We start from the raw sequence: 23,714 nt of genomic DNA, 5'->3' as shown, positions 1-23,714 counted from the left end.
TTACCTTTACCGGAAAAAAAAACATCAACATCACCAACTTTAACATTCAATTCTCTATAATAATTATTTTCTTATTAATAACGTTTTCATTCGATTTCATTCAACAATTACCTATATGACCACATAACCATTTATCTCATATCTGTGCAATACAAATATATATAACACGTAATAACAATTTTATCAATATTAAGGCAACCACAATAGATAGTTCACGATTATATATATATGTATATATAAACAATCAATATATTATATCCACGTATATAAATATAAATTCAAATTCACGGTCGAATACATAAGCAACCTATAAATATAATACTACACATATAAATATATATATATATATATAAATCAATTAGCTATAATAATCTCAAATCTTAAAATAATTCAGTTAACATCAACAGTTGCTCAACCATCTACTTTATCTTCACCTCCTATAATAAAGTATTATACGTATATTCAATATATAAAGAATATTGCAAATGCCAAAGAAGAGATTAAATAATATTCGTACCTTTTCGTCAGTATGTTAATATTTTATTTATATTAAACCTCAGTTCCGTTTTCTTCAAAAATAACTAAACTTTCTAAACTTATCAAGTATATATTTAATTTTTCAATTAACTCATAAAAAATCATTTAATCAAACCCCTTATATATGTATACCTATCGTTTTTAATATCATTCCTAAATTAGATTAGCATTACAAACCTCATTTTTTTTTACTAACATAATATTTCTTAAATATAAGTTTCAAAATATTTCTATGAATTTTTTATCGATTCCTTACTACTATATAATTTAATTAAACCTTAATATATAGAATTACATATTTGGTTAATAATTCTGATGGAATTGCGTAAATTAACTATAGTAATATTCAAATCTAATTAATCTAATTTTATTAACCAACTATATCATATAAAATGTGATACTTAATTTACTGAAAAAAATGTGATATTTAATTAACTCTAATTTAAATAGCCAAACTCATAAAATTTTTCAATTAAATAGTACATTTAACAATATCAACAACAATTATTATATAAATAAATTAAATAATATAATTATATAAATTAAATATAAAACTTTTCGTACCTATTTCATCTTCGATATTTGCATGTGTGTGAGGCAAATTGCAAAACAATGTACCTATATATAAATATAAGGGAAAAGTATCATTTTAATCCGTTAAGTATGTCTAATTTTAATTTTAGTCTGATAACTATGCCCATATTTGTTTAGGTCCAGTAACTTATGAAATTGCTTACTTTTAGTCCTCTGGTAGATTTTCGGATAATTTTACCCCTATGCAACTTTAAAAGGCAGTTTTAGTTCATTTGCACTCATTTCACATTTTTCGGGAATGCTCACCAGAAATGGTATCAGAGCTTGGTTTATTGAAGAAATATATGATTATATTACATTTTGATATACCAAAAAAGGGCAAAATGGTCATAAAATTGGCTAAAGGACCGAATCTAAGCAAAATGAAAAGATATAGGATTAAAACTAATATTGTCAAAGTTAAAGGATCAAAACGATTTTAGGACATAAATAGAGGACTATTCGAATCTTTTTCCCTAAATATAATGATGTGTGGATGGGTGAGGCAGTGGGTGGTATGATGCTGCTCACCCCTATTTTTTTATTTTATATCCTCTTTTTTATAATTATCATTATATTCTATTTAATTTTTTAATTAATATAATTTTTTTCCAAATATTATAATGAACTCCAATTTAATCAATTCAAATTTTATTGTATTTCAATTATGACATATAATTTATTTATAATCAAATTTAAATTTTTTTGATTGTTACCAAATTATTCTTTCGATTATGTGTAAGATATAATCATACGAATATTGCATTTACTAATTTGCAATATAATAGGAATTGCTTGTATTTTTTTCTTATTTTGTATTATAATTCCTTTACTATTAATTGTAAAATCAATTAAAAACATTGGTGTATGGTAGTATGATGGGGGGGATTTATTTTGATCATACTCAACAAAAACGAGTCAGAAATAAGAATTATAATTTCCCAGTGAGAGATATGAATATCTAAGGAGATAATTTGATTGATCAAAGACGATTGCAAAAAGGAATTAACTAATATAATTATCACTGTCATGTTTGTAATATTTTGACCACTTGTTTCGCAATTGTGGTTGGCTTTTATCAAAGTATAGTAAAAATTGTGGTCTTGAAATGCATAGTTTTGGAAATGAAAATCAAATTGGTGATCGATCATTGAGGGGCGTAAGGATGGACAAGATATTGAGGTTGTTTGGAGTTGCATTGCCTCTCCTTTTCTTAGCTCGTGAGTCTCCTCCTTCAATCATCATTATTGTATATTGAGTAATGAAGATAATTTTTTTTAAAAATTTAGCATAATTATAAATATTTTTTATTATTTTAAAAATTATTAATTTTTCATGATATTTGATGAAATTAATAATTGTTGGATCAAGGCATGAAATTGTCAACTTTGTCATTACTGTAATTTTTTTTTCTTTTTAAAAAATTATAATAAAATCAGACGAGGTGGATGAAAAAGTTGGAAAAATTGTTAAAATAAAATATCCACTTAGTCCACAAAATTTAATTTATTTTTGAAAATTAGGAATTAAAAGTTGTAGTCTACAAGTATATTTTGGTCAGTTTATAACACTTTTTTGACTATGGATCTACTACCAGAAATTCAATGCGTAATTTCAGCATTCAATGTGTATTCCTGAATAATCTCATTTTTCAATTATTCAACCATTTCATTTTACCAAGTTCAATGTTAGCCAGATTAGTCAACATTTATATGTTTCGATGCAACAACAAGATGTTATTTGTAACAAGTAGTTTTGTTGGTTGGTTAATTGGTCACATTTTATTCATGAAATGGCTTGGATTGGTTAGTCAAAAAATAAATGAAAACCAGACGAAAACTAATGGAATGAGTTCATTGTTTGACAGATATTAAATCAATGAGGTATTTATAATTTTTTTAATAAAAAAATAATTTATAAAGTTACAGGATTAAATTGTGAAAAAAATCAATTTATATAGAACTAAAAATACCACTCCCCTTAAGTTATAAGACTAAAATTGTAATTTTCCATATACATTGCCACCATGTAACACTTGTGTCATTAAGTCTATTTTATATTAGTGATATTATTATTATAGCAAATCAAAATTTTGAATAAATTAATATAATTGATGAGGCTTAAATATATTTTTTGTCCTATAATTTTGGTATTTTAATATTTTTTTATTTTTTATTTTTTTAGGATTGTAAAATAATCCTATAATATTTTATTTTTGCGATTTTTGTCCTTCTAGTGTTGGATTTTACAAAAGTGGCTTGAATAAATCATGTGACCCTTACGATTTTGACTTTTTTCTCCTTTATCTTTCTATGGATTGCAAAAGAGTCCTGTCACTTTTGGACATGTAATTTTGGTCTTTTTTTGCGATTTAATAGTGAAAGAACGAAAAATTGTGAAATATTAAAAAGATATAAGACTTTTTTGTAATTTTAGAAAAATAAAGGATAAAAATACTAAAGTGCTAAAATTATAGAACAAAAAATTATATCTAAGGCTAATTAACACCAATCTTGATATTATCTAGTGAATTAATTAGATTTTTGGATCATTATTTTCTATTTGTTCGCTCCAAGAGAAACCATATGTTCTCTAACCACTAGGCACTAATTTTCACATGAGAAGAAATATAATTTTTTACTATAATTAATTATTATAATAAGAAAACAAAAATGGTGAATACATATTAATAATAGCTTTGCAACGGTCATTAGCCATTATTAATATAAGTAAGGTCAAAATATTAGTAATAATTAAAATCATGGCAAATATTTTGACTATAACTGAAAACGATAATAAAATATAAAGTAAAAATTTAATTTTTCGCATAAGTTTTGTTTAATCGTGGTTATAATTATTGGTTTGCAATGAATTTTAAGTCGTGTCATTTATAGTGTAGCAAAAAGTTATTTTTTTTTGTAGTGTTGGTATACTCTTTAATTATTTAGAATTCTCAATCACCTCGTTTCTTCTGTACTCGGGTCTTTACAACAATGTACCAATATCAAATATATGTATTATTACAGTAGATCAATATTCATATATTAATAAAACTTGAATTCACGATCAAAATATTATAAGACTTAATTTCACTAATTAAATTAGGCCTCGTAGCCTGCCTTTTATTGTTGGGACAGAAAAATAGTGTAAAATCAATTAGACATAATAGTGTGCGATGGGTCAAGCATGTCAAGCTAGTGTATATATAGTAATGCAAATATCTCTCTGTACCAAAATTAAAGTCTGTGTGAAAACCTAAATTATCAATGATCGATCATTGATGAAGGTTGAATTGGAGTTTGTTTCTTCATGTCAGTACGAATCAAATTGTGAATAACAATATTATCCAATATTACTCGTCCAGTGGTTCTAATGATGTGATGCGAGTACAGATTTTTGAAAATCTCTATTAGATAGTAATAGTAGTTGTTAGGAGGACTGAATAGTCCAAAACTATGAAAAATTGTCATTTTTGCTCGAAGTCCTTCGCTAAATAACCTTTTCGTCTCATAAAAAAGGAATTTTTTTTAATTCCTTGATTTACGAATTTTCGTTTTAATCCCATTTCTTATAAAAAATATTTCAATTTAATTCCCAAACCCCATTTTCTGTTGAATTTTAACGAAAGACTCGAGATTCTATTGGTGCAACTAGAATTTACTATTTCGCCTTTTTTGGAGGAAAAAATAGAGACAACAAAACAAACAACCTCCCTCTATAAATTGAGGGGAAAAAAAAAGCCTGAAAAAAATGGAAAAACTATACAAGGTCCCCCTGTGATATTGAAAATATTCAAAAAGTTCTCTATAAAAAATAAAGTATCAATTACACCGTCTGTTATATGAAAAAAATTTCAAAAAACTCACTGAGGCCAGAGTTAGTGGTACACGGATGTTAACTGCAATTATAGGTTTGGAAAGTATATCTTTTTGATAATTTTACGCTTCTCTCCAATCTATTATATAATATTTTATATGCTATATAGTATATAATATATATAATATATATAATTTAGTCATTTAATAATAATAATAATAGTAGTAGTAGTAGTAGTAGTAGTAATATAGTAGTAGTAGTAAGAATAATAATAATAATAACAGTATTAGTATTAATAATAATAATAAGAAGAATACAAAAAGTCAATAATAAAAAACCCATCTCTTTCTCTCTATTGTTCTCGTTGCTTCTTCCTTATTCTTTCTCTCTGTCTGCTTCTTCTCCATTCTTTCTCCTCTCCAATTCTTCCCCAAACCCATCTCTTATAACCCTAAACCCAAACTCACGGCAACAAGAATGGTAGGTCGGCAACGAGGACGGCGACGAGTACGACAACGAGTACGGCTTCCATCTTTCTCCTCTCATTTCTTCCCCAAACCCATCTCTTAGAACCCTAGCCCCAAACTCACGGCAATAAGGATGGTAAGTCGGCAACGAGGACGGCGACGAGTACGACAACGAGTACGGCTTCCATCTTTCTCCTCTCATTTCTTCCCCAAACCCATCTCTTAGAAGCCTAGCCCCAAACTCACGGCAACAAGGACGGTAAGCCGGCAACGAGGATGGCCATGAGTACGGCTTCTTTCTCTATTGCATTTTATTTATTCTTCTTTTTCTTGGATTTGGGTGTATTTTTAGCATCTTGTTTAATTCTTTTTCTTGGATTTGGGTGATTAATTATGGACTGCCTTTTTAGCCGAACTCTCCGAACTCTCTGTTTGGACAATTGTGGATAGTATGTTTGTATCATTAACTTATTGCAAGAAGTGACTCTTCGTTTTCATCTTCAGATTGTTCTTTCTATCTCATTGCTTCCAAGTTTTGGTTGAATGTTCTGTTAATGCTGATTGGTGCTTGCCATTTTGCCTTTTATGAATTTTGATATTTTAAGGATAAATTATTCATCAATCTGCTGATCATTTGGTTCACTTCATTTTAGGCAACAGTAAAGATAAAACCATTTAAAAGTAAAGAATTCCATGACATATGTAGTGTTAATTAACACGTAGGAACCAGAGGGTAACTTCTTTTTAAGTTTTCATTTATCTTTTGTTATCCTATCAAACTACGTTTGTTTTGTTTTCATTTGCCAGTCACTAATAAACTATTTTCCTTTATATTATTTTTTAGTAATTTGACAAATAAATGTGATTTAGGAAGTCATAAAGATTGAGACATGAATGTGCACTAGCGTTATGTGATTGTTGCTTTGATTAACTGTGGAGTTGTTGAGGCATAATTTCATGCATTTTGAATTGCTTTGAAAGAGAGTTGGAATATCTTTGCTTCTACTAAATCTTAGGATTCTTGTGAGATCATATTTGTTTGCTGAAACTCTACCCGATTGATCCTTATATCCCTAATATGGGACGTGCATATATTTTGAAAAATTCAAAGGCCCTTCCCCTTCCGGAAAAAAAAAAAAAAAAGAAAGAAAGAAAAGTAAGAAAAAGGAAATTATATCTACTCCGCTGGTTTAGGTCACTTAGTAACTGGGTAACTTCATCACAAATGTTGTTATTCACGTAAAACGGTGGCCGGAGCTATGAGTATGCAAAGCACTTTAGGTAAAACGTGTTTTGGTTGAGTAACCGGGTGCCTTCACCACAAGTGTTGTCATTCGCGTCAAAAGGCCAGAATGCGACGTTTTTTGGTTGAGTAACCAGGTGCCTTCACCACAAGTGTTGTCATTCGCGTCAAAAGACCGGAAAACGGCCTAAAGAACACAAGTCACGGGCAAAAACAAAGGAAAAAAAAAGCAAATAAAAGCCGTGACAAAAGCAAAAGGGGAAGAAAAAAGAAAAAAAATTCATTAGTGGCCAACGAAAAGAAAGAAAAGCGAAATCCGTCCCGACTAGGTAGATGTAAGGAGATAAAGGGTATTGTTTCAGCGTCGAGGATAACATTTAGAAATCCATAGATTTTGTGGAAGCTTGATTGTCCTCCTCTATACTTGGCAAAACGAAGTGTTGTGATGTGATTGGCCTCTTACCCTCGTTATGATAAGTTAGCATTTGCATAATGTATTGCGGCGTTTGTGTTTTGAGATTACATGCACATAGTATTTCATTATGTTGGAGGCAGTAACTTTAAAGACATTGCGGCAGTCCTTTCTTTTCTTTATTGATTTATTAAAAACTTGTCACATTTCTTGGTGCTGAAAATTTTTGTGTGTAAAATCCTCTACTTTAGGCATGCCTTTTTCTTATGAAACTACTATTTTTGGTTGGGAGGAGGAGGAGATAGATTCTGGCCTTCTATTTATTGTAACAATATGTAAATTCTATTTTATTATAGTTTTCTTCAATCTTATGAATTATTCCCTTTAGATTGCCATCCCAGCAGGGTGAGGGTGCAAGTTCAGTATATAGCAGTAGTGCATCTTATCCATTGAAAATCAACAGATACAATTAGATACAATCATTTGGTAATATTAGGTCTGTGTTACTTTTTGTTGTTCTGCATCTTTAGTGATTTAATCTTTGGTTGAATTCTTAAATCAATGTTTTTCTTGACTACTGGTGCAAAAAGCTCGAGAATTTGTTGTCACTTCCCAAGAGCTTATCACTCGGGGTTCAGTCCTGGTAAGTCACTTGTACTGGCTTAATTCCTATCGATATTTATGTTGATCTATCTAGAGAAGTTATTTAATATCAATATCTGAAATTAAAGTGCTTATTCTATTTATTCGATCTTATTGTTTTAGGATATTATTGTGGAGATGCTGCTGATATTGCTAATACTGAATCGTCGAGTGTTGCAAGAGAAGCTGCAATACCTAGTGCTCTTTGTGCAATACATAATGAAATTACCCATATTGGTCTATTTATAATGCTCTTTGTGCTCATGTGGATGACTTTGTTGCTGGCATTTTCTGTGTGTCTGTCTGAGCTTGTATAGAAAACTTATTTGCTTGTGAAGGTGGTCATATTTTTATTTTTTTAAATTGAACAAAATGTTGGAACTGTAGTGTTGAAGATGCTTTGTGGTGACTATTCTTTGAATGGCAGAATGTACTTTTTCTACATGAAGTGTGAAAACTTAAGCTTTATGAACAATATGAATTTTGAAGCCACTGCATCAGCTGGCACATGACTGTTGCATCTTACAAAAACCACTCTGATGTTTCTCAAAAAACTGCCGTACCTTGATGTTATAGTTTTCTCTTGTGGTCTGTTACTTGAATCGAGGTCCATTTACAAACTTGAGGGTTCATAGAGTTAATGTTTATTTGTTCGGTACCTTTTGTCGAGTCAATTTGCTTGCAAAGAGAGTCCAACTTTTATTTTAAAATTGAAAAAAATCTTGGAACTATTGTGTTGAAGGTACTTTATGGTGACTATTCTTTGAAAGACAAAATTTCTTTATTCTACGGCACTGTGGAAGTTTATGGTTTATGAACATTGTGAACTTGAAGGCCTCTGCATCAGCTGGTATGTGTCTGTTATATCTTAAAAACCACTCCACTGTTGCAAACTGCTTTATTGTGATGTTATGGTCTTTCTCAGGTGGATTAGTTTGTTTGAATCCAGGTCCATTTCAGAAACTTGTGGTTTTATAGGGTCACTTTTTGTTTGTTCAGGTACCTTATACCATTGTTGCTCCAATATGATTCGATGGCGGAGGAATCAGATAAGACAGATGCACATGATGTTGGAACTAGCGTTCAAATAGCAAAAAACTTACATGCTGTAAAAGCATCTCATGCCTTGTCAAGGCTTTAGTGGTTTGGTTGACGAGGAGATCCCGACACCCTACAATCAGGCTGCAGCTGATGCCCTTAGAGCTTTACTAACCCCTAAACTTGCAAGCATGCTGAAAAATAAATTAGCAAAAGACCTCCTATTCACATTAAACTCAAACTTGGAGTCCCCTGAGGTAAATGCTGCAGATTTTGCATTTTGACAAAGAATAAAACATATTGGGTGCTACTTGAGCATTGCCTCATCTTCTTGCATCAGTATCTGCATATTTTCTTTGAATGTTTGTGAACTCAGAGCACTATAACAGGGCAGGCTTCTTAACATACCTTTTCTGATATGTATTTGCTTCTTCTTCTTTTGTAAGTACTTTGTTGATGTAGATAACTGAGGGAAAAAAGAGAGGAAAGCAATATGTTCTACATGTTTGTGTTATTAAAAGGTTTCAAAATTACGTCCTTAGATCTTCTTGGCTTTAACTACTTGGTATGTAGTTGTCATGAAGATTCTATAACTGATTCAAGTTTCAAAACATTATGCATTTCTTATGTTTGATATGCAAACCTATTTGCACATTTTCCTCCTCCCCACCCCATCAAAAAAAACAAAAAAAGAAGCTTTAGCACCAGAAGTTCTTTTCACGAGCCTGAAGGTTTTATTTTTTGCATAATGATTAAGAAAAGGATATCTGTCATGTGCAAGTTATAATTCTAATCTATATATAGGTTGTCTTTCTGATAATAATTGGGGTGTGGGTGTTACTTTCCATAACTATCTAGATTGAAAATGTTTTAAACACATATACTGTAGTTCCAAGTGATGGCCATTTGTAGATGCTCTATGCCATAGTTGATGACCTTGTGGGACTCTCAGATATCATGACATAGTTCACTTGATCTTTCATTTACAGATAATCTGGAATTCCTCCACTCGAGCAGAACTTTTGAAATTTGTGGAAGAGCAGCATGCAAGCCTCAGTTATCATGGTTCATATGACATTAAAGATTCGCATTCCTTTGTTTATGAAGCATTATCTAAGGAGCTCTATATTGGCAACGTGTACTTGAGAGTCTATAATGATCAACCAGATTTCGAAATTAGTGAGCCTGAGGACTTCTGTCATGCCCTTGTTGATTTTATATCACATCTAGTCCATAATGCACCCGTTGCAAGCATGGATACTCATGTTAATAGTGATGTAACCACTGATGGATCTGCCGAGCAGCATCTTCTGATGATTCTTCAGCATCACTTGATGGGAAAAGCTTGGAGAAGGAGGATTTGGAATTAGTAAAAAATCTTCAATACGGTCTGCTATCTCTTCAGGTAGAAGTCTGGTGGTTTTTCGTCTGACACTTTTTTAGTCACCCTTGACACCTTTTTTTCTGTAATTTCTGTAAGTTCAGCACTTGTTGACAAAGAATCCGAATTTAGCTTCAGTGGTCTCCACAAAGGAGAAGCTATTGCCCCTTTTTGAATGCTTTTTTCTTCCTGTTTCTTCATCAAGCAACATTCCTCAGCTATGTCTACTTGTTTTGTCACGGTTGACAACATATGCACCTTGTGTGGAAGCAATGGTCGCAGATATAGCTCTGGTTTGCTTATTTTATTACAGTTGCTTCACTCATCTCCCAGCTGTCGTGAAGGAGCTTTGCATGTTCTCTATGCCTTGGAGAGCACGCTGGAGCTAGCTTGGGCAGCTTGCAAAGCATGGACGGGTGGTTTTCATTCTTGAAGTTCTCTTGCCAATACAAGGTATGCTGATCTCATTAGATAGCGGTTTCTTAAGAATTCTATCTTGCTCTCTAAAATGGAACTTTTGTGTAGAAGAGATTCCGTTGCAGCAAAGAGCCGCAGCAGCTTCGCTATTAGGGAAGCTTGTTGGCCAGACTATGCATGGGCCTAGAGTGGCGATAACTCTGGCAAGATTTCTACCTGATGGCCTTGTCTCGGTAATCAGGGATGGTCCTGGTGAAGCAGTTGTGACTGCTCTTGAACAAACAACAGAAACTCCTGAACTTGTCTGGACACCAGCAATGGCTGCATCGTTGTCTGCACAAATAGCAACTATGGCTTCGGATCTGTACCGTGAACAGGTGAAAGGACGTGTTGTTGATTGGGATGTACCTGAGCAAGCTTCTGGCCAACAGGAGATGAGAAATGAACCTCAGGTATAACTGCTGTGTGCTGCAGATGTACTCTTTTGTTTTTGATTGATTACATGGATGTTCTAAAGAACGCTAGTTCTGTTTAATGACTTACATCATGTAGTGCTGTCTAGGTTGGAGGGATCTGTGTTAGGTTATTCCTGAAAGATTCCAAATTTCCACTTAGAAATCCCAATAGATTTCTTGAAGGGCTGCTGGATCAGTACCTTACATCCATTGCCGCCTCACAATATGATGGCCAAGCTGTTGACACTGAACTTCCTCTACTTCTTTCTGCTGCCCTGGTCTCTTTACTCAGGGTGTACCCCGCTCTTGCAGATCATGTTGGATATCTTGGTTATGTCCCCAAAGTTGTGTCTGCAGTAGCCTATGGAGCAAGCAGAGAAACAATGGCTTCAGAAACCTATGTATCTGTGGATGGTTCGTCGCAACAAATTTCACAAACTCCTCAAAAGCGAGTTCGCCTTAGTTGTTTACGTGTTCTACATCAGTTTGCAGGTAGCACCACCTGTGCAGAAGCTATGGCAGCCACTAGTGTTGGGACACCCCAGGTATGCTGTTGTTTTAAGCAGCCCCCCTTTTTCCCCTCCAAGAAAATATCATACAAAAGATGTGTTTATCTGATTTGTTTATCGGTTGCTTAGTTTGGTATTTTTCTGATGAGCTTTTTCTTCAGGTAGTTCCACTTATGAAAGCGATTGGTTGGCAAGGTGGAAGCATCCTAGCTCTTGAAACCTTAAAGCGTGTTGTAGTTGCAGGGAATTGAGCAAGAGATGCACTTGTTGCACAGGGTCTCAAGTGAGCATCAATATCTCTTTAGACCCTAAGTTGTAGAATTGTTATGCATGTGAAATGTGTAGACGTGGTTAATGAAACAACAATGCGCATAAATTCATCTGTGTTTTCATGATACATTTTCTAAGATGGGTGCATAAGTAATGCAACATCATGCAATTAGTATTTATTAGATACAAAGTAATTTTCGGCCCACAACGTGCAATTATCTGTCACCTGGGCTAAGATATTGGTGGGTGATTGAGTCTGATTTTAGAATATTATTGGGATATGCATCCTGATAAAACTACTGTTGCATGTTCTCTGTGTCATGCAATAGTAACATGGCATATAATTATTGTAGGGTTGGTCTTGTGGAAGTTCTTCTTGGCCTTCTTGATTGGCGAGCTGGGGGAAGAAATGGGCTTTGTTCACAGATGAGCTGGAATGAGTCAGAAGCAGCAATTGGCCGGGTTCTTGCAAATGAGGTCTGTACCATATCATGATTTGTGTGAACACATACCTTCAGATGGTGCCTTTAGAGTAAATGGTAAATGTCTTTTATATCCAAGTATAGAACATTTGCAATGAACTAACATAAAATGCCAGACCAACCTTGTGGGACAGAAGTGGTGCATAATTAGCAAAAGAAATTATGTTCTGAATTCATATGATAAGTTGCTCAAGGTGGTCTGAGTTCCATTTTTTTTAATTTCTCCAGAAATATATTTGTGTTCATAATCTCTTTGTGGTCATAATCCCTTTGCTCTGTTCGCGTAGGTTTTGCATGCATTTGCAACAGAAGGGGCCTATTGTACCAAAGTACGTGTCATACTGAGTGCCTCTGATGTAAGTCATGACTCCTTAATCTGTGTTGCATTTCATCTGACCTATTATTCTTGAGTGAGTTTTTCCTGAAATTTTTAGAACAACTAGTAGCTAAAACCCTTGAGTTCGTGTTTTTTGCATGAATTGGTCAACGGCTGGCAGCTTTATGTGGTCAGTCAGCTGACGGATCCCCTGCTAAACTAGATCATAATGTGATACTGACTTAATCATGGTTTTGCTTTCCATCAGATTTATCTGCATCAAGTCTTGTTACTTTTAACCTTTCTTTTTTGAAAAATTATAAGCAGTCAGTCTTTCAACAAAGATGACTTCCAGCCGTGGGATCTTCCATGTTTCCTTTAAAAGGACAAGGAAAAACAATATGCACACCAAAATGAAAAGCTCTAAAAGGATTAGTAGCTTTATGTCACTGGAACTGTTTCACCTCCTTAAACTAAGATATAGTTTCCCTGTAATATGCACTTAGGATATCCGCGTGACTAGTATCCTTAAACTCCTGGTGTTTCAAAGATGCAACTTTTCATATTTTCTTGTGCTTTTCCATGGTAATTATATTATAACACTTTCACTTTGGAAGTGGGGTAACTTTTGTTCCTTTCTTTGCCTTCCATAGAGGTTTGAGATGTTTTCGTTATTTTTTTTTTTTGTTTTTAAGCTGAACTAGGCAGTGGCTAGATGGTGGCTCCATCAATATGCACATTGTTTCTCAATTTCAGAGCTTTGGTTAATGAACCAAACTCTTTCCTCTATTTCTTATGTGCCGGCAATGCTTTCTGGTGAACCGACTATTGTTGATGCTGCTGCTGCTCTGCTGAAAGCTATAGTTACTAGGAACCCAAAAGCAATATCTGATTATATTTTACAGGCACATTTTATTTTGCTCTGGCTTACCCTGGATCTGATCTTATTTCAATTGCCCAACTCTTCTCAGTGACTCATGTTTATCAAACTTTTCATGGTGGTGAGGAAGCTGCAGTTTCCTCTTCTCTACCTTTGGCGAAACGAAGTGTTTTGGGCGGCCTCTTACCTGAGTGATTGCTTTATGTACTGGAACGTAGCGGCCCAGTTGCTTTTGCGCAGCAATGGTTTCTGCTTCTCACACTCTTGAGATTATTTGGACACACAAGAAGCGAGCAGAGAATCTGATCCGTCAGGTAGCCCTGAATCTGCAACTGGAGTTTGCTACTTGTCTTTCACCCCAAGCATCTTTTGTTAACATGAGTTACTAGGAACCCAAAAACAATGATCCAATTATACAGTACAGGCGCATTTTATTTTGCTCTGGCTTACCCTTGATCTAATCTTATTTCAATTGCCCAACTCTTCTCAGTGACTCATGTTTATCAAGCTTTTCATGGTGGTGAGGAAGCTGCAGTTTCCTCTTCTCTACCTTTGGTGAAACGAAGTGTTTTGGGCGGCCTCTTACCTCAGTCATTGCTTTACGTACTGGAACGTAGCAGCCCAGTTGCTTTTGCCGCAGCAATGGTTTCTGATTCTAACACTCCTGAGATTATTTGGACACCACAAGGTAGCCCTGAATCTGCAACTGGAGTTTGCTACTTGTCTTTCACCTGAAGCATTTAGTATTTACATTCTAAAACATGGTGGTACTTGAGTCATCTTCAATGCAAATAAGTGCTGCATTTAACTCACAGTTTTATTTTATTAGGTTCTTCAGCATCTTGGTTATTTCCCTTAGAAATTGGCACAGCATTGTCATTCCTTATATGACTATGCTCCAATGCCACCAGTGACATATCCAGAGCTGAAAGATGAAATGTGGTGTCATCGTTGGACCTATTGTTGAACATGTTCAGTTTTTGCAATCATTGCTAGTAATGTGGAGAGAAGAGTTAACTCGAACGCCAATGGAACTTTCTGAAGAAGAAGCTTGCAAGATACTAGAGATTTCCATTGATGAAGTATCTAGAGAGGATGCCCCTAAGAAACCAAGTTTTGAGTCAGTTGAGGAGATACCTAATATATCAGAGCAGATTGAGTATATTGATGAGGAAAAGCTCAAGAGACAGTATAGGAAACTTGCAATGAAGTATCATCCAGACAAAAATTCTGAAGGGAGGGAGAAGTTTCTGGCAGTGAGAAAGCTTATAAGTGCTTGCAGGTATGCCAAATTCCTTGATCCTGTGTGAGGATCTGTCGTTACTCATAAAAAACCGAGACTATATGATTAAGCTTGAGAAAAAAAAAAAGAACATATAAAATCTTATAAGCTACCAGATCTTATTTCAAATGAATTAGTCGACTTGTTTAGACGCCGTTTTCACAATTAAGCTGTTCATTTGACTGGTAGAAAGTGCTCTAAAGGTATTTATGCTGTCAAGATAAGCCAAATGCTTTTTTACACATATAAATGGATATCAGAATTGGTTTTAAATATATCTTGGAACTAGGAAGGACACGGGGCTATATATATATATTTAATTCTTAGATATGATACTACCTCAATTTAAGGTGTGGACCAAGAAATAAATTTAAATATATAAATTTAAGTGGCTTTTGCGGAAGAGTGAAAATGTAAATCATAGGGCTTTCCTATGAGGTTTGGACTACTTACATATGTTTCCCTTTGGTTTTGTTGCGTCCATCTAATATTTCATTCTGCAATCAGTAAACTTCTTGGAATATGATCAGCAAAGTTGGACAAAATTCCTAAGTTGAACCCTACATATGAGGGTTTTTATGAGGCATGTCTTTGGCCGGAATGCAATCCTTTTTAATTGGTTGTATTTCTTCATATTTGAGTTCCATGTTTCATATTTTCTTTTTAGTGATCTACCGCTTTCTGATTCCTCTCCCTTAGGTGACCATGCAAGGATTGCAAGGTCCCCAGACTTGGAGGTTGTTGCTTCTCTTTAAGGGCCAGTGTATTCTATATAGGTGATATGGGAATGTATTGGTGCCATTCAATATCCTATGCTCTTAAGTGCCATTACAGTGGACAAGGATGATAACAATTTTCTTTCCTCTGATCGAGCACATCTTCTAGTTGCATCCTCGGGGCTTGTTTGGTTGACGTAAATTCATCATCTGCCTTTAATTTCCATATCATTCTTCTTTAGATAAGTACTTTGTAAATGTACTTTTGCTTATGCTATTTCCACATATTTAACTTTCAGGTGCGAGTCTTCATCATTGAATGGTGAAGAGCTTGTGAGAGATGGTGGAATACCTCTTCTTACAACCCTCCTTTCCCGTTGCATGTGTGTGGTCCAACCAACAACTCCTGCCACTGAACCGTCCGCTACTATTGTTGCTAACATAATGCGAACCTTTCAGTTTTGAGTCAGTATGAAAGTGCGAGAACTGAGATGCTCGTAATTTTGTCTTCCATCTTTCTTTTAATTTCTTCTAATGAAGTTCATCACATAATTTTCTTTCAGTTACATTTGCTACACTTGGTGAGAAGACCATGGTGATGTTCCCGGAAGTGCTTTAGTATTGGTGTTCCGTGGTGCAGGTGACTATATATGCTATCATATTTTTTTTTATCATTTGTCACCCAATGTTTTGTGTTGCTGGGTTCTCATTTTTTTGGATTTTTGACTAATTGGAGCGTATTTCTTCATTGTTTTTGCTACTCTGATTTAATTTTTGTAGTAATAATAGCCTTTGTGTTCTACCACCTTGCATATTTGCTTCTTTGCTGCTGAAACTCTATTGTTCTCCATTTTCAACTTTTTTGTTCACAACATATATAGTCAACTAACATATTGTTGAACTCTTGTAAAGTTAATCTGCTCCTGTGGTAGAGATTGTGTTCTTGCTTGAGTGCTTGGACCCACGTTGAAGTAACTTCCTGCTCGTTTATACAACTCTTTGACAACATAAGAATTGGAGGGTGATGAATACAGTTGTTGAACAAAACCTTCCAGCCAAAAAGGTGAGAATAGATCTATCCTCATACACTCTCATTTATTATTTAAATGGGTATATAATTGAAATAATACATAAGTGGTGTTCACACTTTTATTATAGTATAATATAATAATATATATAATCGTAAATAAAAAGAATATTAAGTTATTGCATATATTATAAATTTGTGAATAATTTGCAATTATGTTTCTTCATTTATGAGTGCCATTAAATTATTTTATAATTAATTTTTAGTTTTTAATTTATTTGCATAGGATAATGGAGATAGTATTTGTCATTTTTTATATTTCTTCTTTTTTGTGATGACAATTATATCTCTTATAATAATATATTGTTAAATTATGTATACTAACTTTGTAATTAGTTAATTTATGTAAAATCAAGTTAGTAGTTGAATTCTAATTTTGATGTTATATGATAATTGGATTCCAATGGAAATGGTTTATATGCAAATTATATTGCATAATAATAATTATTTATGATTTATTATATATTAAAAATTATTTGTAATGAGAAAGTCACCATTATTTTATTTATGTTATATTTTTTTCACTTACTAATTAAATTTTTTATTTTATTTGTCGTGTTGTGGGGAAAAAATATTTTAAAATTGATGGAACGAATTGGAGTGCTACAACTTAAAATTTTAATTGATTATTTAATTTAGAGATCAATTAAGAATTTAATGATTTAGAAATTACATATTGCTAGAAAAACTATTAAGTAGACCAAATATTTTATGCAGTATATATGTTAAGTAGTAAGACATCAATTATCTATAGGCTTGTTACACACACACACATATATAATTATATTTATTGTCATTATTTATGGTTTAATGATTTTGAATTTGAATGTTTATAAATTTTTACAAATTTGGTTTGAAATTTGACCAAATTCGTAAGAATTTGTAAACGTTAAAAGATCAAAAATCACATCAATGGCTAAATAAGTCAAAATTAATTTTATATGTAAATATTTGGAATCACGTGACCAAGGCACTTATTTGTATTTTTTGAATTTTAAAGTAATTATTTTAAAAAAATTGTCTACAAGCATATTATATTATACAATTATATTTTTTTATATTATATATAATTTACTATAGAAACAAAAAAATATTTATTTGCGTACTTAGAATACGAAAATTGAATTAATTGTACATAAATTGTTTATAATTATATTAGTATTTTGTGATTTATTATATATTACTAATAATATTTTTATATTATTAATTGTTATATATAGGGTAAATTATATTTATGGTTTTTTTTTTTTGTTTTATTCTCTGTGTATCAATATTATAGGGCAAATTACATGTTTTTGGTTCTTACTTTTAAAAAATCTATATGCCTTATATAATTATATTTATCATATCATTTATGAATTATCTTTATTCCATATTATTAGATAGATATTTATTCTCTTTATTAGGCAATAAAAAAAGAAGAAAATTGATTTAATGTACAAAATAAATAAATAGTCCATATGGTTATTATATTTGTAATTATAATTGAATTTATTGTATTTATAGTTCTCATGTAGGGTTAGGAGTTAGGATATAAATGATGGTCTTATAATGATATTACATCATTTAATTAATATTTTTAATTAATCATTTTGGGGATATGTCATATATATATATATATATAAGATGATGTTAATATCATTATATATTTATTTTTATAAGTGTAAAAGTTTTTATCAATATTTTTGGATCAATTCCTAACGGAAAAGGGTTAAGCCTAAAACAACGAAAGTTTCAATGTGTGTAACTTAGAACTTTTTGGAGGAAAATGTAATTTTTTATAAGTTAATCCTAAATTTATTCATTAATTATGTCAAGTTAGTTGTTTATTTTTTTAATAAAGTTTTAATGGCAACTTAGTTATTTCTTTAATTAATTTGTTAATCCCTAATAATAACTAGTTAATTTTTATGGACTAGTCCTTATGTACATACTAAACATTAACATTATTGTGGATAAATTTTTATAGATTTGGTTTGAAATTTGAGCAACCCGTAAGGATTTGTAAACATCAGAGATAAAAAATTATATTAGATAAAACACAGAAGCTTGTGAAAAATATACAATAAAAAAAGTCAAAAATAATTTTATATGTAAATATTTGGACCACGTGACCATGACAGTTATATTTACTTCTTGTACTCTAAAATAATAGGATTCTTAAAAAAATTATTTACACGCATATTATATTAAAGGCTAAAATAATGAAATAACAAAATAACTTTTTCCCCTTTTTTTCTGCACTTTTTGTACTAAAAAAAAGTAATTAGTTAGACTAAGAATAATTTATGTACTAACATTGTCTATATACATATTATATAGTTATATATATTGTTTATGAATTACTATTATAATCATATTCTTCATATTATTATATATTTACTTGCTTTATTAGGGGATAAAAAAAGATGAAGATCGAATTAAATAAATCGTCTATGTGGTCATACTTAATAATTTCAAAGTTAGTTGTTCCTTGTTTTGTCATTTTTCTTTTAATTGATTTTGTTAATTTATTATGTGGGTAGTTATTTTTTTGCACTAGTTGTTGTGGTATTTCTGCGTTTATATAATAAATAAATTTTATAATTTTAAAAGTAATAATTTGTTAGGTAGTGGTTTTAATAATTAAATGATATCTTTTGTGTTAATTTTTAATAGAAAAATACCTAGATGGATAAATCAATTTTCTAATTTTATATGTAAGTTAATATTATTACTTTAAATTTTGATTTTGAATAACATAAAAATTAAAAAAGAAAACTAATTTATTTATATTAAAATAAAACTTCAATTTATTGAAAAATTATAATATATGGTCAGAGTTTATTATTAATGTATATAACCAAACATTACTAATATATCCTTGCTTTGTATATTTTGCAATACACTTAGTAAATAGAAATTAATTTTTAATTTATTTGAAGATAAAATTCTTATTTTATTTATTAGAATTTTTTATAAATATTTATTAAAATTACAAGTTCTCTAATTTTTTATTTCTTAATGTCAAAGTTCATTAAAATATTTTCAATAATAATTTAATTCAAGTAAAAATTTTATCTCAAATTCTATTTAAAAGTTTATTTATTCATATTAAAATAAATAATTTGAAAATAGGAGAGAGAATATTTCATGTTTTTCAGTTTTTTATTAAATTATGGGCAAAAAGAATATTTATCTGGTTAGGCAGTGGTCTTAAAAATTAAACTTTATGAACATAATTTTACTTATATATTATTAAGTTTTGAAATTACACTTATATATTCTGTCAAAATTTTTCATTTATATTTTACCTTTTTCGATATGATTTCGACGTAAAATGTTGACCTTAGCAAATAAAAATTATATAAATTTTGAATTTCGTTAGTCATTGAATATTTTTATGTATAATTTTGTACTTAGGATGAATATAGGTTATGTATATAGAATGAAGTTAATATTATCATATATTCTTATTATAAGTACAAACATATCACATATAAATGTGATTGAGGGGGTAAAATTTGTGTAACTTTTTTACTATCGTCAATATTTTTTGTCTAATCCTTAACAAAGAGGGTCATATTAGAATTTTTTTTTTTTGAAATAATGTGTAATTCCCATTTTTAAAACCGATATAAGTATAATGAACTTTAGATTAATCATTTCTCAATTATCTTCTTTAATCATATTATATTATATTATTTCATATGTTGAGGTGGATAAGTTATTTGGTCCTTATTTTGTATTATATTTAGATTTAATGGTGACTTATTGTTTTCATGAGTAGATTTGAATGTATTCTAATTATTCATAATTTCTTTAATATTATGCTTATATATTCCTATTTATATTGTAGCTATTACTTAATTTTGTTAAATTTATAATTATAATCATATTATTAATCCAACGACGAGATTGCATACCTTTAGTTTTCCTTTTCTTTTTTCACTTTATCTACTCTAAAAAATAAAATTAATTATTTAGAATTAAGAATAATTTATGTACAATTAAACTTAAAATTAAATAATAATAGGACTTTTAAAGAATTTACATATATTTTATAATTATATTTGTTGTATTATTTATGAATTATCATTATAATCATTTCATATTATTAGATATATATTTATTCGCTTTATTAGGATAAAAAAAAGAAAATTGAATTTATTGTATAAAAAAGTAAATAGTCCATGTTTTTGAAAAAAAAAAGTATATCTGTAATTATACATCAAATTTGTGTTTATATATTTTCATGTAAATTTAGGAGTCTGGACATGAAGTGCTGACCTTAGAAGTGATCTTAAAAATTAGAATTATATCACTCAATTGATATTTTAGTCATATATATAGAATGAGGTTTATATTATATATTTTTATGGAAAAATTCAGAGACTCCCCCTATAATAATAGGAATGTTTAAAAAATTCCCTATGGAATTGAAGTATTAAATACTTTCCCTATGATATAAAATAAAGTTCAAAAAATCCCTTCCGTACAAAATTGGGCGACACACGTTTAGACTGCGATTTTTCTATGAAAGTACCTTTTTTTTTTTATATTTTTATCCTTCTCTCACTTGTAATATATATAATATTATATATGAATTTAATAATTAAATATTATTTATATAATAATTATTTAATTAAAATATTATACTTTTTTAATAATAATAAAATATTCTTTTATATAATAATTAGTTAATTATTTATATAATAAAATATTATTTTAATTAAATTAAAATTAATTATATATACAATTTAAAAAAAAAGCAGTAGCTGTCGTCCAACGCAATGAGGGCGATGCCGGTTGGCCAGACCTGGGCGTCGTCAATGGACGGTGGGGGGAGGGAAGGGGAGGGGGGAGGAAAGGTCATCGGGAGGAAGATGGGGGAGAGAGGGGGGGGGGGGTGGGGTTTGGAGGCTAGAGGGGTGGGAACAAGGTGTTGGGAGGGTATAATTGTTATTTTGATTTTTTTTATAAATTTTAATTATATATGTTATAAATATATTTTAATAATTATAAATTATATATTATGAATTAATATTATTATATATAAATAAGCCTAGTTTGATTGGTTGACTAGAAGGGGTGTTTTCATCATTGTTTCTAAAAAAATAGACTCAAATTGACCAGGGGACGGTGTGATTATTTATTTGTAACATTAGAGTAATTTTTTGTATTAAAAATTTCATAGGCAGATTTTTGATATTTTGTTATATCACAGGGGTCAAAATGGATTTAATCCTATATTTTTATTGTTATAAGTGTAAAATTAAAATTTTATCGATATTTTTTGGACAATTCCTAATGGATTAAGTGTGGAAGTTTGAATGGTGTGTGTAATTTTAGAACTTTTTGGAAGAAAGTATAATTTCTCATTTTTAAGTTAATGTTGCTTATTATTATGTGGTTAATTTATATCTTTAGTGGCTAGCTTCCTCATCAGTAAGGATATGCTTCGCCCACGGTCTAAGATACCGAATATCAATCGGCGATTGTCATCTGGTATCTCCTAAGAGGGATAGTATGAGACAAACTCATCAGCAATCTCCCCTTGTTCCGTATGCGTGGTACTATTCTCATCATTTATCTGCAAGATTCTCCTCATCACTCGTCAGCATTGATCTCCGTCCTTCATCCATTGCATCTTAGCTCTCTGCTGCAACATAATTTGTTCGAGTTTTGCCGCTTTTGCATATACAATCCGACAGCAGTGTTCCAGACTTAAAAAGAGCTCATTCTGTCTGTCAGAGCTCACCAATTGTTGTGCCTCATCTAGAAATCCCTTGGCTAACGGGACATTCAACGTCAAAATCCCCCTTATTCCTTCTCTGCAGCCGGAAGACCGATTTAAGGGCTTTCAATTTACGTGTCACCGCATACATAAGCACACCGACAACCTCATGGTACCAAATATCTGCACGTTGGGGATAAAATCAGGTGATAGGGTAAGGTAGTTATCAAATCGAAACATACCTCCGTTATGTTACTGTGCATCCCCATATAAAACAAGCAGCGAGTGGTCAGACGTCCGTGGTGTGAGGCTATGATAGGATGAGGAAAGGAACCTCGCGAGCCAACGATCATTAATAAGATTCCGATCCAACCGCTTCCACAGACTCCGTGTACGTGTGTAATTTTAGAATATTTTTTTTAAAATAAAAGTGTAATTCCAAGCGATTTAACCCTAGATTAATCATTTTTCAATTCTCTTCTATTAATCGTAACATATTATATTATTTAAAATTTTCTTATTTTGTCATTATATTTAGATTTAATGGTCACTTATCTATTTTTATAAGTAGATCTCTTCTGAATGTGGTCTAATTATTTTTAATTTCTTTAATATTATGCTTATATATTCTTATTTATATTGTAGGTATTAATTAATTTTGTCAATTTAATTATTTTATTAATTAGTTATTGTTGCATGTTTTTCTTATGTGCACATAACAAATAATATTTATAGTTCAACAAACAATTAAAATCATTGTTCTTTATCTTTTTTATTAATATTGTTCTTTACTAATTATTTTTTAATATTTACTAAAAATGCCTCTATCAAATATGAAAAATCAGAGAAATTGAAATTTTATATTTATTAATTCTCATAGCTCCTCCTACTATGATAAAATCATGGATATAATACTTCTAAATTTACCCCAATATTAATAGTATTCTGAACGGGCGTTTTGTATGTCAGTAATATTATTTTGATTTCAAATTTTGATTATAATTTATTTTATTTTGTATTATGTCAAACAAAAATAATAATTTTAATAGATTAACTTATTATTTATATTCTCTTAAGAAAAAATATTTTTAAAAACTAAATGTATTTATAATAATTTAGGTCAAGTTTATTAAAAAAATTATGTTGACTAGATTATATAATTTTATTTTAAAAAGTTATTTATTATTATTTCTGGTACATATTTATTAAACCATTTTATTATTTTTGTATAATAATAATTAAATTAAAAATAATAATAAGATGAAGTAACTAAAAATCATTTTTATATCTTTGCAGTTTATAGTTACTTTATTATTTATATTAATATGAATAATTTGAAAATGGGATGATTTGATATTGGTTGTTTTTGCTACTCAGGTAAGTCCTGCCGTTAAGTTTTTTGTAGATTTTTTTGTCCTTTTTTTTTTTTTATTTCTTGTATAAATGTCTTGAACTCAAAAATAATATTTTGTTTG

At 30.6% G+C, this 23,714-nt stretch overlaps 1 protein-coding gene across 6 annotated transcripts; it reads left to right on the top strand.

Annotated features, from left to right (window-relative positions):
- The first annotated feature begins 5,271 nt into the window (after positions 1-5,271).
- Positions 5,272-22,759, top strand: LOC105179447 (dnaJ homolog subfamily C GRV2-like). 6 transcript variants are annotated; one of them, XM_088883787.1, is made up of 17 exons: positions 5,272-5,679; positions 7,639-7,691; positions 7,814-8,985; positions 9,718-10,562; positions 10,635-10,978; positions 11,089-11,526; positions 11,652-11,773; positions 12,114-12,237; positions 12,530-12,598; positions 13,530-13,752; positions 13,929-14,126; positions 14,416-14,720; positions 15,420-15,633; positions 15,736-15,901; positions 16,000-16,076; positions 16,349-16,499; positions 21,933-22,759. In XM_088883787.1, exons 5-7 carry the CDS (start codon positions 10,700-10,702, stop codon positions 11,739-11,741), a joined length of 807 nt encoding a protein of 268 aa, XP_088739913.1. In that variant the 5' UTR covers positions 5,272-5,679; positions 7,639-7,691; positions 7,814-8,985; positions 9,718-10,562; positions 10,635-10,699; the 3' UTR covers positions 11,742-11,773; positions 12,114-12,237; positions 12,530-12,598; positions 13,530-13,752; positions 13,929-14,126; positions 14,416-14,720; positions 15,420-15,633; positions 15,736-15,901; positions 16,000-16,076; positions 16,349-16,499; positions 21,933-22,759. The 6 variants fall into 6 exon arrangements, with proteins under 6 accessions (XP_088739913.1, XP_088739912.1, XP_088739911.1 ...); XM_088883786.1 differs by having other exon boundaries at positions 15,736-15,913; positions 21,952-22,759; XM_088883785.1 differs by having other exon boundaries at positions 15,736-15,913; positions 21,940-22,759.
- Positions 22,760-23,714: the final 955 nt, after the last annotated feature.

This window comes from Sesamum indicum, linkage group LG8 (genome assembly GCF_026168435.1).
Source record: "Sesamum indicum cultivar Baizhima isolate 11 linkage group LG8, ASM2616843v1, whole genome shotgun sequence".
In the NCBI taxonomy this organism is placed as follows: domain Eukaryota; kingdom Viridiplantae; phylum Streptophyta; class Magnoliopsida; order Lamiales; family Pedaliaceae; genus Sesamum; species Sesamum indicum.
This window is presented reverse-complemented; position numbering and strand designations above follow the sequence as displayed.